Source organism: Calidris pugnax, unplaced genomic scaffold (assembly GCF_001431845.1).
Source record: "Calidris pugnax isolate Ruff unplaced genomic scaffold, ASM143184v1 scaffold72, whole genome shotgun sequence".
NCBI classification, from domain to species: domain Eukaryota; kingdom Metazoa; phylum Chordata; class Aves; order Charadriiformes; family Scolopacidae; genus Calidris; species Calidris pugnax.
This window is the reverse complement of record NW_015090808.1, coordinates 1,470,232-1,484,508: the sequence shown is the minus strand read 5'-3', so window position 1 is coordinate 1,484,508 and position 14,277 is coordinate 1,470,232. Positions and strand designations below refer to the sequence as shown.

The window sequence follows — 14,277 nt, the reverse complement described above, 5'->3', positions numbered from 1 at the left end:
GGGAGGAGGCGGCGCGGGGCGGGCCGGGCCGATGCGCCGGCGGGGCGGCGGTGCGCTGAGGCGGCGCGGCGGGCAGAATGCACCAGAAGCTGCTGCGGAGCGCCCACTACATCGAGCTGGGCGGGTACCAGTACTGGCCGGTGCTGGTGCCCCGCGGCATCCGCCTCTACACCTACGAGCAGATCCCCCTCTTCCTCAAGGACAACCCCTACATCACCGACGGCTACCGGGCCTACCTGCCCTCCCGCCTCTGCCTCAAGAGGTGAGGGCAGCCCCGCCGCCATGGCGCCCCGGGCCCGGCTCACCCCTCTCACCGCCCCTTCTTCTCTCTCCTCGCAGCCTCTTCATCCTCTCCAACGAGACCGTCAACATCTGGAGCCACCTGCTCGGCTTCGTCCTCTTCTTCACCCTGGGCATCTACGACCTGACGGCCGTCCTGCCGGCCGCCGGCGCCTCCCGGGAGGACTTTGTCATCTGCTCCGTCTGCCTCTTCTGCTTCCAGGTAGGGCCCGGCTGCCCGAGCCAGTGTGGGCTGGGACATGGCTTGGGGAGCCTCTTCTCTGGGAAGGAGGGCGAGGAATCCCCCTCACGGAGCTTCCACACACCTCGTGGAGCAGGACTGCCCAACGCAGGCCAGGCCTGGGACAGCATGTTTTAGGTGGCATTGCTTTTAAAGGTAACTGGCAAGCTCGGTGGTTGTGTTGATTTTGAGCTGTTTAGTGCCTGGAATAAACCAGGGAGGGCTGAGCGTGGCTGGTGTAGGAGGGAGTCTGTGAAAAACAACTAAATTGTTTTTCAGACTCAGCCAGGGCCGTATTTGACAGCTCCAGCTGGGCGCTGGGGTTCTGCAGTGTCCAACGTGACTCCCAGGCAGCACCAGTTACTGCTGGAAGGGGTCACCCACCATGACATGAGAATCGGCCGTAGCCTGATGCTGGCCTGGAACGGCAGCAGGGCTTGTGTTCTAACTCTGTAGTGTCTGTGTCAGATTAAATCTGTTCTCAACAGCAGACTTCAGGTGTGTCAGACTTCAGTTCGACTGCTGAAGCTCCTGTACAGTATGCTACTCCTTAAAAAGCAGAAGGTTTGACAGGGTGACTCTGAAGAGAACTGTTCCTATTTCTTGGAGAGTACAGGGTGCCTTTGCGTTGCTAGAAGCAAGGAGATGTCCTTTGTTGCCTCGGGAAGCCCTGCTGTTGTGCTTTTCCTTACTCCTGCTGAGGGCTGCAGAGAAATATGAATAACATTTTTCAGGAAAAAGATTAGATGCCAGCCTGTGAGCGAATAAGTGGCCTGTGCATTGAGTTTAACTTCTTGTGTGCTCCCTCAGTACTGGGGGTGCCAGGTAATCAGGGCAGACTGGGCTTTGGCTTCTGCTTGTGGCAGTTTGGCCAAGCAGGATTCATCGTCCCACTGTACTCGTGCAGACGTGGCCCTGCTCCCTCGCGTGCTAGCTCCTCTCTTGGCCTTGTGGTCACTTTTTAGCTGTGCAGCTTGGGGTTAGCAAGTCTCACAAAGTTTTCTGTTCCTTCTTCCATCTGCCAGAGAAGCTTATGTTAGTGTCTGTTGATTACTGGCAGGAATCATAATTGCCTACACCAAGCTGTGCTGCAAAACACACAACAGGTCGATGGCACGCTCTGAGCTTCGGAGTTTAAGTTTGCGATGCTCCTCGTCAATTTTTAAGAAATTAACGCCTCCTTGTTTGCACATTTGTGTAGGTCTGTATGCTCTGCTCGGTAGGATATCACCTCTTCTGCTGCCACCGCTCGGAGAAGACCAGCCGACGATGGATGGCCTTGGATTACGCGGGGATTTCCATCGGCATCCTGGGCTGCTACGTGTCGGGCGTGTTCTATGCATTTTACTGTAACAACGTAAGTTTGAAGCACTTGTTCATGTAATGCTCAGTTCCTGAGGTCTCCCTGTTGTCGTTTCCAAAGGGGCAGTGTTACAGGTGTCCAAGCAGAACATGAGTCAGGAGACACGAGGTGGAAAGGGAAACACGTTCCTTCTGACCAGAGCAGAATTCTGCTTGTTGAAGTGGTGGCCAAACTGAGATCAGGCTTTCAGGCTTTCAGGCACACAAGCTTCAAGAAAATATCTCAGTTTATATGAAGGCAGGGTAGACTTTACAGGTCCTACCTTTGTCAGATGCGTGATGTGTCCCCATCGCAGGTAGTTTAAACGCCGTGTCCCTCTGGGCAGCCTGTGTGAGGCACAAACAGGTTTATTTTATCTTCATCTAATAGAGGCCAAGGGAAGTTGTTTCCTGTCAGCAGCCTGGGTTACATCCATGCCCCCGAGGGGTGCAGGGATCTGGGAGTGGAACAGGTTCGCTTGGGCAGAGCGTATTTAAAATGTTTGGGTGAAGACACTGCTTGGAGTAAATGGTGTTCTACCAGGTGAACCCCAGCGACAGAGTCCCTTCCCTCACTCTCAGCGATAGGTACAAGTCCCTTCCTTCAAACCCTGTGGTTTGTGCCCCCAGCAGGGACAGGAGAAATGATAAATCATGACGTTTAGTAACATAAACTTCCTCCGCAGAGCTTCCTTTTACATGTGATGAGAACACCCACAAACTTGCTTTTGTTTCTTTTTTTCTCAGTACTGGCGTCAGGTATATTTAATCACTGTGCTGGCAATGATCTTGGCAGTGTTTTTTGCTCAGATTCATCCCAGTTACCTCACGCAGCAGTGGCACAGACTGCGCTCCATCATCTTTTGCTCAGTGTCTGGGTATGGAATTATTCCCACCATCCACTGGGTTTGGCTCAACGGCGGCATCGGTGCATCTATTGTACAGGTAAAAGGAAAAAAGAAGGAAATAAGATTCCCTGTTGCTTTTCACTTGCCCTCTTCCTTCAGTCCTCCTACACTTTGGGAAACGAAGGGGAAGCAGTGGTAATTACCATTTCTTTAAACACAAATTTCTTTCGGACGATCCAATCCGAATGCAAACACTTAGAACTTCACTGAGAAGCAGGACACAGGCTGAGCAGATTAAATCTGCTTTACTGGTGTAAAACCACCCGTGAGAAGGCAGACTGGGTAGGATGGGAGCGAGCAGAGCAGCCTGAGGGCTGAGCGGGCTGTGTGGGTGGGCCGCACCCTGGCTGCCCCCAGGGCGAGGGAGAGGAGGGAAGAGCTGAGCTGGCTGTGGAAGGGGAATGGGAATGTGCCAGGGTGCTGTGCTCTGGGCCATCCGCCTCCGCAGCCCCAGAGGAGAGGGGAGCCAGGAGACACTGATGGGGTGATTATTTGGCTTCCTCTTCGGTTCCCTGGGTTGGCAGCACAACTCTGTATTTGCCTACTCAGCCCTCTGTCTCTTGCACAACCCTCACTTAACAGCACCACAAAGTCACTGAACTGTTTTCCTGTTCTTGTTTTACCACTTGGAGTTATGCTCTGAAAAACAAGCAGCCCAGTATGACCCAGGCTGAGCAGATTAAATCTGCTTTACTGGTGTAAAACCACGCCGTGAGAAGGCAGACTGGGTAGGATGGGAGCGAGCAGAGCAGCCCGAGGGCTGAGCAGCTGCGTGGGTGGGCCGCACCCTGGCTCCCCTCAGAGCGAGGGAGAGGAGGGAAGAGCTGAGTCGGCTGCGGAAGGGAATGGGAATGTGCCAGGGTGCTGTGCTCTGGGCCATCCGCCTCCGCAGCCCCAGAGGAGAGGGGAGCCAGGAGACACTGATGGGGTGATTATTTGGCTTCCTCTTCGGTTCCCTGGGTTGGCAGCACAACTCTGTATTTGCCTACTCAGCCCTCTGTCTCTTGCACAACCCTCACTTAACAGCACCACAAAGTCACTGAACTATTTTCCTGTTCTTGTTTTACCACTTGGAATTATGCTCTGAAAAACAAGCAGCCCAGTACAGCTAAAGACAGTGAAGGATGCCCCGATGTGAAAACCCCAGAAATCATTGCAATTACCCAGGGCCCTAATCGTGCTGAAGAAAACCTTTCCTATGAAAAGGAAAGTGACAGTGAGCAGTGACTGCGCGTTCTTAGACTGGCCCAGCTGGGGGACTGTCACCTGGGCTGCTGGCTTAGCCCAGTCCAGAGCTGCTGTTGAGTGGGGAAGAGCAGCACTTAGGAGTATACGTAGTCTTTAGACAAAGGCAAATCAAATGGGCCTTCTAAAGATCAGTAGTTGTCCCCCCAGGTAGTTTCTCCTGCCCTAGCAGGTGCGGTACGCATTGTGTTCCATACTTCAGAAAAACACCCCACTTCTGGTAACAAAACTTGCTGTTAGGGAAAACAAAAAGCAGCTCGTGATTGCGTTGCTTGATTATTGACTATCCAGCAGGTAGTGCTGCTGTGGCCTTGGGTCCCAGCACCTGCAGTCCCAGCCAGTAAAGGAGATCTTGCGCTGAGGTCATCCTTCTCACCCTGGCCAGTGCAGAAACACTGGGTACTCAGGTGTTTGAAACAGAGAGGTGGTGATAAAACGAGTTGCTTCCCATTCAGATTTTCCCAAACTTTGGCATTTGCTTCACTGTTAGATTTTGCCCCAGGTAACATTCAGTTTTGTCATGCCTTTTTTATTTCTGGAGACTTTTTCTTCCTGTTTTTGCCCTCTAACAGAATAGGAGAGCTTCCTTTTCTTTTGCAGGAGTTTGCTCCGCGTGTAGTTGTCATGTACTTCATCGCTGCTGTAGCTTTTCTCTTCTATATTTCCAAAGTTCCAGAGAGATACTTCCCAGGTAGGAAATTCTCTTCTGGGTGTTTTTCCTGCAGTTAAGCTTCCTGCAGTGCCACAGTCCTTGCTGTGAGAGAACAGGCTGACCATGTTCTACGTGGAGTGTTCTCATATGGAGTAAATTGTTGCGTATATTTGCATCAAAAGAAGGCAGACACCCCCTGATTAAGTTCGTTAAAGAACTTCCAGTGCCTCCCTGCGAGGGGAGTGCAGAGCTGAGCCGTGGAGGGGACTGGTTGCTAATTGTATTGTGTAAATGATCGCTGAATGTAGCAATTTAACCACTCGCCCTTTTGCTTCCCCACAGGACAGTTGAACTACCTCGGCTCGAGCCACCAGGTGTGGCACATCCTGGCAGTGGTGATGCTGTACTGGTGGCACCAGTCCACGGTGTACATCATGCAGTACCGGCACAGCAAGCCCTGCCCCGAGTACAGCGCCGACCTGTGAGAGGAGGTAGGGCAGTTCTCCTACAGGAGAACTCACAGGTACCTCACAGGTATTGGGTTAAACGACCCTGCTTTTAACTTGCCACAAGTTCCAGTCACCCTCCCTAATTGCCTTCTCCCGAGCCAGCGCTGACTGGGCTCATACTTGCCCGTAAATGACAGAGGAGTTACCCTGGCGGCAGGCTCTGCGTCTCCGCGCTGCTCCTCTCCTGGAGCTCCTGGGGCTGTGGTGCCCTTGGGCAGAGTCTGCACAGGCTGGACCTGGCTCTGCCAGATCCCTCTGGCTCTATTTCACAATTCTAATAGCCAGTAGTCAGTAGTATCTGTTCCCAAGTAGCCTTTTCCTCGGGCTTTTGTCAGGTTTTCAGCCTCCTAAGCCTTGATCCGGATTTTTTGGAAATTAGGTAAGAGTTGAAAACTTCACCTGCAATTCCGGATTTTTTGGAAATTAGGTAAGAGTTGAGAACTTCACCTGCAATAGTAAGTGACTAAACCTGTTTCCCTCCTGTCTTTCAGAGGTGCTGCGGTGAAATGCCTGACTCCCTGGGTCTGGACCTTGCCTAATGAGCTGAGCTCTGCAGTTAAGGGCTGAGGCAGTTCCTTTTCTGACTTGTGGACTGTTACCCACTTGCCAGGACAATGTATTGTGAGTTCTGAAGAAACCAACAGCGCTGCCCAGGAGATGACTTTCGGTTCCTGCTCTGCAACCAAGCACCAAACAGGTCTTCCTGGAGCGGGGCGATGGAAGGTGGGCTGTAAAGCTCAGCACTGGGATCACAGCAGTATTTTTTTGGCTTGGTAAACACCACCACCAGAAATAATTACCCTTCCTGAGCGAACGGGCCCGTGTCCCAGGTTTTCAGGTTTTGTTCAAGCTCGTCATTAAGAAACGGCTCCTGGCAGTGTCCTTGTAAAACTGTGGTGACAGTGGGACCTGCTCTGGGATCCCATCCCAGCGGAGCTTCCTCTGGGGCCTTTGTCTGAACAAAGTGTTTATCTTCAGCGTTGGTACGTAACGGATAAAACTGAATTCAGGGGACTCTGGTACTTTTCCGGACAAGCTCTTTGCCTTTTTCTGGAAGATTACATCATCTGCCATCGCTAAATCTTCATCTCAGAGCTTAAAAATTGCCTCTCCCAATGTGGGTAGTGCCAGTACTTCAAGAAGTTTCTCTAGATCCCTCTGGTTGGAGTTAGTACTCTGAAGTGTTTCAGGAGTAGCCCTAAGCCTGCGTGTCCATGTTTGTTACTGCCTTGCAATCAGTAGAGTTGGTGAGATTCTTTTCTTTTTGAGTTACCCTTGTTGAACAGGATGAAGTAACACGCCCCGAGCAGTGACCCTGCTGGGGGTTCCAGTCGCTGACCCTTGGCCTTGGGGCAGGTGCTGTGCAGACTTTGGCACCGAGAGTGAGTTATTGCCATAAGCTCTGCTCACAGTGAGGTACTGCCCGAAACTTGCTGCAGTAAAAAGGATTGTCTTGGGTTTTAGAGTCTGCCATGATTTTAGAACCTGTGCCAGAGAGCAGAGATCCCCCAACTCTTTCTGCTGTGACTAATCTGTCCTGGGATTACAAACCACCCGAGGTGCCCTCACCCCAGCTCCCTGCCTCACCTGCAGTGTGGCCTCCACAGCTCCCGGCAGCTTCTCTCCCGCTTTGGGACGGTCTGACAGCAGCCACAGGGGCCTCGGAAGACTCCAGAGCAGTTCTCTTGCACCTGAGGCTGAGGAAGAGACGGGATGAAGCACGAGAAGCCCTTCATGAACTGTCAGCCTCGGCCCTGCTGAGCTGTGTCCCCTTCCCTCTCAGAGACGGGCTTCAGCTTCCTCGGTGGGGCAGGGGATGCCCAGGAGATGGGGAATACCCATGGAAAAGTACCCTTGGGCACCAGGACACTCATTGGGGATGGAGAAGGCAGGCACCAACCTCTCTGGTTGCTGGAGAGTAACCCTGACTGTCTCTTTAGTTCAGTGGGTGGTTTGGGGTTGGTTTTTTTTTTCCAAATCCAGAAACAAGTAGTGGCAAGAACTGACATTTAACATGCAACTCCCAGACCTTTGAGCCTTTCAGTGCAAACACTGATTTTTTTGATTTTTTTTTTTTTTTAAAACTTGACAGCCAAGCAAGTCTCAAGTGCACTAATTACTACTACTGACGCCTGACAAGGAACCTGCGAGTGTAAAAGCTTGTTTCCAGTGTTACGTGAACAATAATATTTGAAGAATGTGTCTGTGTACCAAAAGCATTCGGATTTATAGTTTGCTAATGTATTTTTTTTATGTAAACTCTTAACTGCTGTAGCAGTTTTCACTGGATAAGGAAACTGACTGCAAAGCTGTACATTTTTATGACCCTGACAAACTTTATCAAGCTGCATGACAGTCTTCTCTGTACATACCCAACCTGTAAATAAATTTGGGTTCACTGGATGGTTACCTGGAGTAACACCCTTTGTGCCTCTCTCACAGCCACAGGACAGATGTGAAGAGCTCGAGCACCCACCTTCTGTCACCTCCTGGGGGTTTCAATACACAGGGAGAGTCCTGAGTGCCCAAGACCGGGCAGGGCAGGGTCTGTGCTGCGCTCCTCAGTACTGCCTCTGCATGTTCCACTAATTTAGTGTTGTAGAGGTGTTTTTGAGGAGCATCTCCAGGTGAATCTGCTGCTGAACTCGGCTTTGCAACCTCCCCCCTTTAGCTCTAGTTTCCAAGCAGGGCCTTGTTTGTATCTTAAGATCTCAGGCCATTTCTGTTTCTGGGCCCTTGTGGAGAGGAGGAAGGGCTCATCCCAGCTCTGCCCTGGCTGAAACACTCGTTCCCCACCTTCTCCCCCTTTTCCACCTCCGCTTTGTGAACGTGCTCTTGCCCGAGCAGTAGTGCCACTGCCTGAGAATCCCAGTGCCAGCACTTACGCTGCAAGAACACAACAAAAAACTGGAGCTAGAACTCTTTTTAGCTGCTTCTGTAACTGCAGGGGCTGAAAACCACCCCTCTATCAGAGGTGTCTCGGGCAGAAAAGCTCTGACCAAGGGCATATCAGAACATTTATTACCAGTAGCCCTTGGGACTGCCCAGTGCCCTCTGCCCCTCGCCGGCTGCCGAGCCATCAAACCAGGGGCAGGTGGAAGGGACCCCATAACCCATGAAGAACTAACTTTAAAGCAAAAATTAAATGCCACCGTTATTCATTTTCATTTCCGAATTTCCTCAGGGATCTGCTTATAACAAAATGAGACTGAAAGGGGCAATTGGCCAAAGACAGAGCAGCCAGGACAGAGCCGCGCTGCAGTGACTGAACCTACCGTTCCTTCACCGTTCTCATTCTTCAGCTTACCCAGGAGTGAGATTGGCACAAGAGCAAACTGCTCCAGAAAACAATGGCTAGAAGGGGGTCACGTCACATGAAAATGATGTCATTTTCCTGAGTTGCAGACCAAAGTGCTGGGAGGTGGCGCTGGGAGCTGCACCTCACGCCTTGGCCATGGAGAAGGGACCGAGCCTCAGGTGCTGCCCAGGAACCAGAACGCATCCCTCCCAAACCTCTCTGCAGGAAGGCTTTAAAGAGTAACACTGAACCTAGGGAATTGAAAACAGTGTGTGATCAACAGGTTTTTAACAAGTTGGGCAAAGAAAGATGATTGATTGGGCAGCAAACACAAATATTTTAAAACATTTTTAAGGAGTGAGAGGAGCCAGAGGCACCCAGCAGCAGAGGCAGCGCTGCTTGTGGCGAGGAAACCGAGGCCCAAAGGTGAACACCTGGTAACGCAAGGGTTAAGGAGATCTGCAAAGTCACTGTTATCACCTTTGTTTATTTAAACAACTGCAAGTATTTCATGACATACATCAGTTTCACAAAAAAAGTTAAAAGTTCTCTGTTTAGTGGTACACAAAAAAGCTTTAGAAACTTGAAGTCTAACAAGAAATGGAAGTGTAGTTCAGGAAAGTGCACTTAAAAGCTGAATGCCAGCAATTTTAAAATAGTTCTTATGCTCTTTAATATCAGGTGATGCCTCAGTCACAAATTTTGCTAAACACCCAGTTTCCTTGATTCTCCTTTCAGAACAAGCGCTACGGAAAACTAACACAGCAGCCACCCTTGGCATTTTTTATTCTTTTGCAGCTTTTCACTCATATTTGCTCCCTCAAATCACACGACAGTGTTGGTGGCTGCTCTGTCACCCAGAACACAGCAACTCCGAGAGAGACGTGATGTGTGCGAGCATGTGTATGTTTTATATATACCTTTCATATATAAAAATACACCCTATAGTATAAAAAATTTCCAGATAAACTCTTATTCTCACAGTAGCAAATATATCAACATATTTTCACAGTACTTGGTTTTACTGACTGGGACACCCCGAAGGATTCAAAGTCACTCCCTCCAAAGCTGGTACCCACGGGGGTCAGGGGAAGCAGCCGCCCCCTCCTCACGTTAGAGGGTCTGCAGAGAAACACCATCTCATGGTCCTCTCAACCACCACAACCACCAAGGGCTTCTCAGCACCTTCTGACACACGCTCTCACAAGCAGTGGAGTCTGAGAGGCCCGTGGTTCACTCATTCAGGGGGGGAAAGGAGAACTGTAACAGTCGGGGCTGGTGGGGTGGAAGGGACGTGCCAGCTCCTGGCCTCACCCACAGGACAGCGCGTGTCCGGCACAGCGAGGGCTGTCCTGGGTCTCGGGGAAGGTCTCCAGAGACTCCGTGAGAGGCACGCACATGGGCTCACACACACACAAATAAAGGCCAAAGGACATCACCTTCCCTGACAGTACCACATTTCATCTCTGCTCAACAGTGGATCTTAGCCGACATCAAACCCAAACTTGGCTTGAATTGCGTAGAAACAATAAGTACCAAGCAAAGTCAACGTAGCGAGGCATACGGATCTCTTTCAGTCACAAGAAAGGATAAAATAACCTTAACTCTAGAAACCAAGAAGTTAGGTTTATGCAAAAACCCTTTTTCAGAACTAGAATACGAAGAACAAGGTTTATTAAGGCCATTAGAAAGCAGATCTCATGGGCCATAACTCGCGTGCAGCCAGAGGCACGATGCCAGCGTCACTCGGGGTCACACTGTGCTTTCCTCTGGTCTCTGGGCTCCCGTGCACACCCCCCCCTCACCCTGCCTGTCCTGTAACACGGCCCCACCAGCACAGCCCGGGGGGAACAGACAAACCCCAAACACCCTGATCTACCTGAATATGGAGGCCCAGCCTCAGTCTGCCGAGCGCAGCCCTTCCCTCCCGGCAGCGGTGGCTCAGGTGAGGACGAGCCGCCTCTGAGACCAGAGGTCTGTTCTCTGTGGTTTTATTCCAATTTTATTTCCAGCCACCCGCCCCGTTTGTGGTACCCCTCTGTTCCAAAGGCTCTGCAGGGAGATGGCAGGCAGCTCGGGAGCACGCGCACAGAAAGAACAACAACAACAGCAACAAAAAAAGACGAGACAGTTAACCTGAGTATCAGAAAATGCTACAAAACTTGGCGTGCGCTTCTGACAGCCTTTGGCACAAAAACCCCGGGTGAGAACAGCAGTCACCAAGCCTAAGAGACTCCTGTGCAAATAGAGTTGAAACATTTCTACTCATCACCTCCTAAGAGCTTAACTTCCAAGCCTGAAGCAGGCGTCCTTATCCAGCTGTGCTACTCCACTCCCACCTCGGGAGAGAGGAAACCAAGGGAGAGAAGGTACCGCAGGCACACAGACCCCCGTGAGCTGCCTTCCAGCCCCAGCTCTCACAGGGATCCCAGGGAGCCTTCTGTCAAACCACCCCCAAAGGAGCCAAGTGACTCGGTTTCCATGTGTTGTTTTCCACAACTACTGTAAGGGAGCCACCCGCACCCTCACACATCTCAGGGCGACTGTAGAACCAGCAGGAACCTGATTTTGGGAGGGGATGGGAGGGAAGGGAAGCACAACCCTAAATATTTCTCTTTGCCTCCAGTGAAAGGGGGGGGGGACACAAGCAGGAACCCTCATGTTCTCCATATATAAACACCCGACTATCGACTCCTCAGCACCCCGAGGAGGGGTATGAAGCTGAGACAAGCAGAGGAACTACCTCCTTCCCCCTCCTCTTTGGGATTGCCACGGAGAAGGCAACTGGAGCATCCCGAGCCCCCCCGGCTCCGCAGACACTGTGGGCAGTGGAGGAGCCCTCCCACCAGCACGGCACAACGTGGTAATGAGATCTTCTCCTCAAGGAGCCTCTTCCCATCACCTCCCCGTCGCCCTGAGGCACTGGGCACCCCCTCTCACCCAGCCAGTGTCTCCAGGTGCCGTGGGGCAGGAGGGGTCCCACCTGGGGGGGCTCCGTGATTTGAGACGCTCCTGCTGATCCCAGCACAGCCCCCCTCGGAGGAGTTTCTGCAAAGCTCAGTGCATTTAGCAAAACTTTCTTACAAAACACACTCAGTACAACGACAGAATCATCAGAACTTCAAAGAACATTAGGTTCATTGCATAAAATTATTACTGGTTTAAAAACCAACAGGTTTGAAAGAATACACGTTTTCTTTGCAATAAAAATCCAAGAGGGGAAAAAAAAAATTATGGTATTTTCAGACACAAATCCCAATTTGTCATGAAATAACTCTGGTGGCTGCATCTCACAGTCAGGTGCTGTGAAACGCTCCCCATGCACCAGCGGATCTCCGGGTGTGCACCAGCCTCCCATCCCGGGCTGAGCCATCTCCAAAGTGCTGCCAGCACCGGCTGTGGCCCTGCTGCTTCACTGCTCCTCTCACAAACCATTATATTCTCTCTGTCTGTAACTCTAATCTTCCAGTTTGCTATTTTACATTAATGGCACTTACTGTAAAAATAAAAAATAAAAAACTGAACATTGAGGCACACAAAAAAAATCATCCGCCTTTCACTTCTGGAGCTGCATAGATGTCTGCCAGGAGCCAAGCCACGGCCGTGCTCTGGGATTCGGGGCCACAGCCCCTTAAGGACTTGGCTTCTTTATTTTTATGATTAATAAAGGTAGTTTTCACCTAGGAAGCAAAGACTCAGCGATTTCCAGTAGCTCGATCTGGGTATTAGTACATTTTGGTTCTTGGGTCTGCTGCGGCCGAGACGCGAAGAACCCCCGTGGTTGCACGAGCCCACCTGTACGTACGGAAAGCATTTTTCATGGGCTCTGCCCATCCCTCCCTCCCTCCCTCCCAGCACACCCCGGAGGAGTGAAAAGGCCACGCAAAAGTGCAGAAGGACAGCATGTTCCAGGGCCCAAAGTCAGTGGCAGACACCCCTTCACACCTGATTCCTCTCTTCGTTCTGGGAGCCATCTCTCACAACACAATGATGCTCCTGGTTTGCTTTTTCTGTTTCTCTCCAAAAAAAAAAAAACAAACAAAAAAACCCCAAACCACTAAGAATCTGCCATCATTCTGAATTTCATCGTTCAAGCTGGCCATGCCTTCTGGAACTCAAACAAACCGTACAACCCACGTCCCTCTCAATTCAACCAGATAAATTACGCCACTAATTAAAACCCCTATTGAGTAACTCGGAGCAGTGGAGGGGGGGAACCCGCTGGAAGCATTTACTGTTTGGAAGGGAACGGAGCAGCTCCAAAGGGATCTAACTCCAGCGCCTGCTGCTGCTGGCTCTGCGCCCTCTGCACCACCAGTTCGGTGAAGGGCACCGCACCAAAGTCATCGGTTTTCAGCCCGTCACCGCCGTGAATGGCCCCGTGCAAGGAGCTCTGCCTGGGCCTACCAGCCACCACCACCGTGCCGTGCTCCCCGCGGCCCTCACCGAACCCTTGGTGCTGGGGGTGCCGCATCAGGTCCGGGGGGTGGAAGGGTTTGGCTCCAAAAGGATCCAGCAGACTCTCGTCCGTCTGCAGAGGGTTGGGGCGGTCTTTGCTGTCCGTCAACGCCACGCTGATGTTCTCTTTGGAGTCCGAGATGGTCAGGAACTCATTGCTGCTCTGGGAGTCTCTGCGGCCTGCCTTCTTGTGCCTGCGGGCTCTCTCGGGGGTGCGGTAGCTGGGTTTCAACCCCTTCTTGGTGGTGGTCGGGGTGCCGTGGTGCCGCTTCCCGTTGGTCTTGGAGACCTCCTGCTTCATGCGCCTCTGCCGGGAAGAAAGTTTCTGCAGGTTACGCTGCTGCTTCACCTTCTGCTGCTGACTCCCCGTGATCTCTTCGAAAGGAACCAGCCCAAACAGGTCCTCTTTGCTCCCACCGGTCTTGGGGAGTAGGGAAGGCTGAAATGGGGTGCAGCCGAAAATATCGACGCTCCGTGGAGAGGTGGGGGAGAGCAGAGGCTCGGTGCCCGACACCTGCCCATCTGGCTGAGACACCTTTTTGCTGAAGGGGGCTTTTGTGAAAACATCAAAATCATCCTGCTCTTGGTTCAGGCTGGGAAAAGCCACCTGGGAAGAGACATCTTTGTCCGTCCTCTCTCTCGCCTGAGGCTGCAGAGTGAAAAAGGGCACTGCCCCAAACACATCAAATTCTTGGCCAGGGCTCTCCTTGGGTACAGTGCTGGGTGCCTCGGGCAAGGACAGATGCAGTGAACTGGACTCTTTGATTTCACCGCTGCTCACACCGTCTCTGAACCTACTGCTCAGGAGCCCGTCCACAGGTTTTTGCTTGGTACGATCAGAATCGGAGTCGGAACTTTGCTTTTCTTCCTCTTCTTCCTCCACCTCTTCCTCGGAGTCCATGAGGAGAGGTCGATGGCCCAAATTCTCTGGTTCTGTGTCATTGTCATCATTGAAGTCTCCATTCTCTCCTTGCAAGACTTCTTCATCCTCCTGTTCTTCTTCTTCCTCACTGCTCTTGGGAGAAGGAGGATCAGACTCAAAATCACTCTCTGACTCATCACCACCCTTTGTCACTTGGCCCTCTGCAGTTTTCCTCCCTGGCCGGGGGTCTCTAAAAGCATGGCTCAGTTTTCCAGCCTTGGTTGGGGTCCCTACGTTATTTCCTTGATTGCTGGCTGAGTTATCCGCTTGTTTTCCAGGGGAACCTGCAGGTCCGAAGAAAAATGTGAAACAAAACATGAAATACACTCTTAAAGTCACCACTCACTCCGCGCTCCCGTTAGCCACACACCAAGAGTTGATGGGAACATACATTCTGTACTTACTGAGGGAAATGAGGTAAAGC

The 14,277-nt window shown here is 51.6% G+C and overlaps 2 protein-coding genes across 3 annotated transcripts in view; one reads left to right on the top strand and one right to left on the bottom strand.

The window, feature by feature from the left end:
• Positions 1-26: 26 nt before the first annotated feature.
• On the top strand, positions 27-7,584 carry PAQR3 (progestin and adipoQ receptor family member III). Of its 2 annotated transcripts, none has more exons than XM_014938375.1 (7): positions 27-262; positions 340-502; positions 1,722-1,877; positions 2,672-2,806; positions 4,615-4,705; positions 5,009-5,157; positions 5,667-7,584. In XM_014938375.1, exons 1-6 carry the CDS (start codon positions 78-80, stop codon positions 5,149-5,151), a joined length of 873 nt encoding a protein of 290 aa, XP_014793861.1. In that variant the 5' UTR covers positions 27-77; the 3' UTR covers positions 5,152-5,157; positions 5,667-7,584. The 2 variants fall into 2 exon arrangements, with proteins under 2 accessions (XP_014793861.1, XP_014793859.1); XM_014938373.1 differs by having other exon boundaries at positions 2,609-2,806.
• Positions 7,585-8,940: 1,356 nt separating this feature from the next.
• The window catches only part of BMP2K (BMP2 inducible kinase), a 36,315-nt gene continuing 30,978 nt past the window's right edge, over positions 8,941-14,277 (bottom strand). The window contains exon 15 of the mRNA XM_014938353.1: positions 8,941-14,137. Coding sequence (XP_014793839.1) covers positions 12,705-14,137 — 1,433 coding nt within the window. The 3' untranslated portion in view covers positions 8,941-12,704. The remainder of the gene's footprint in view (positions 14,138-14,277) is intronic.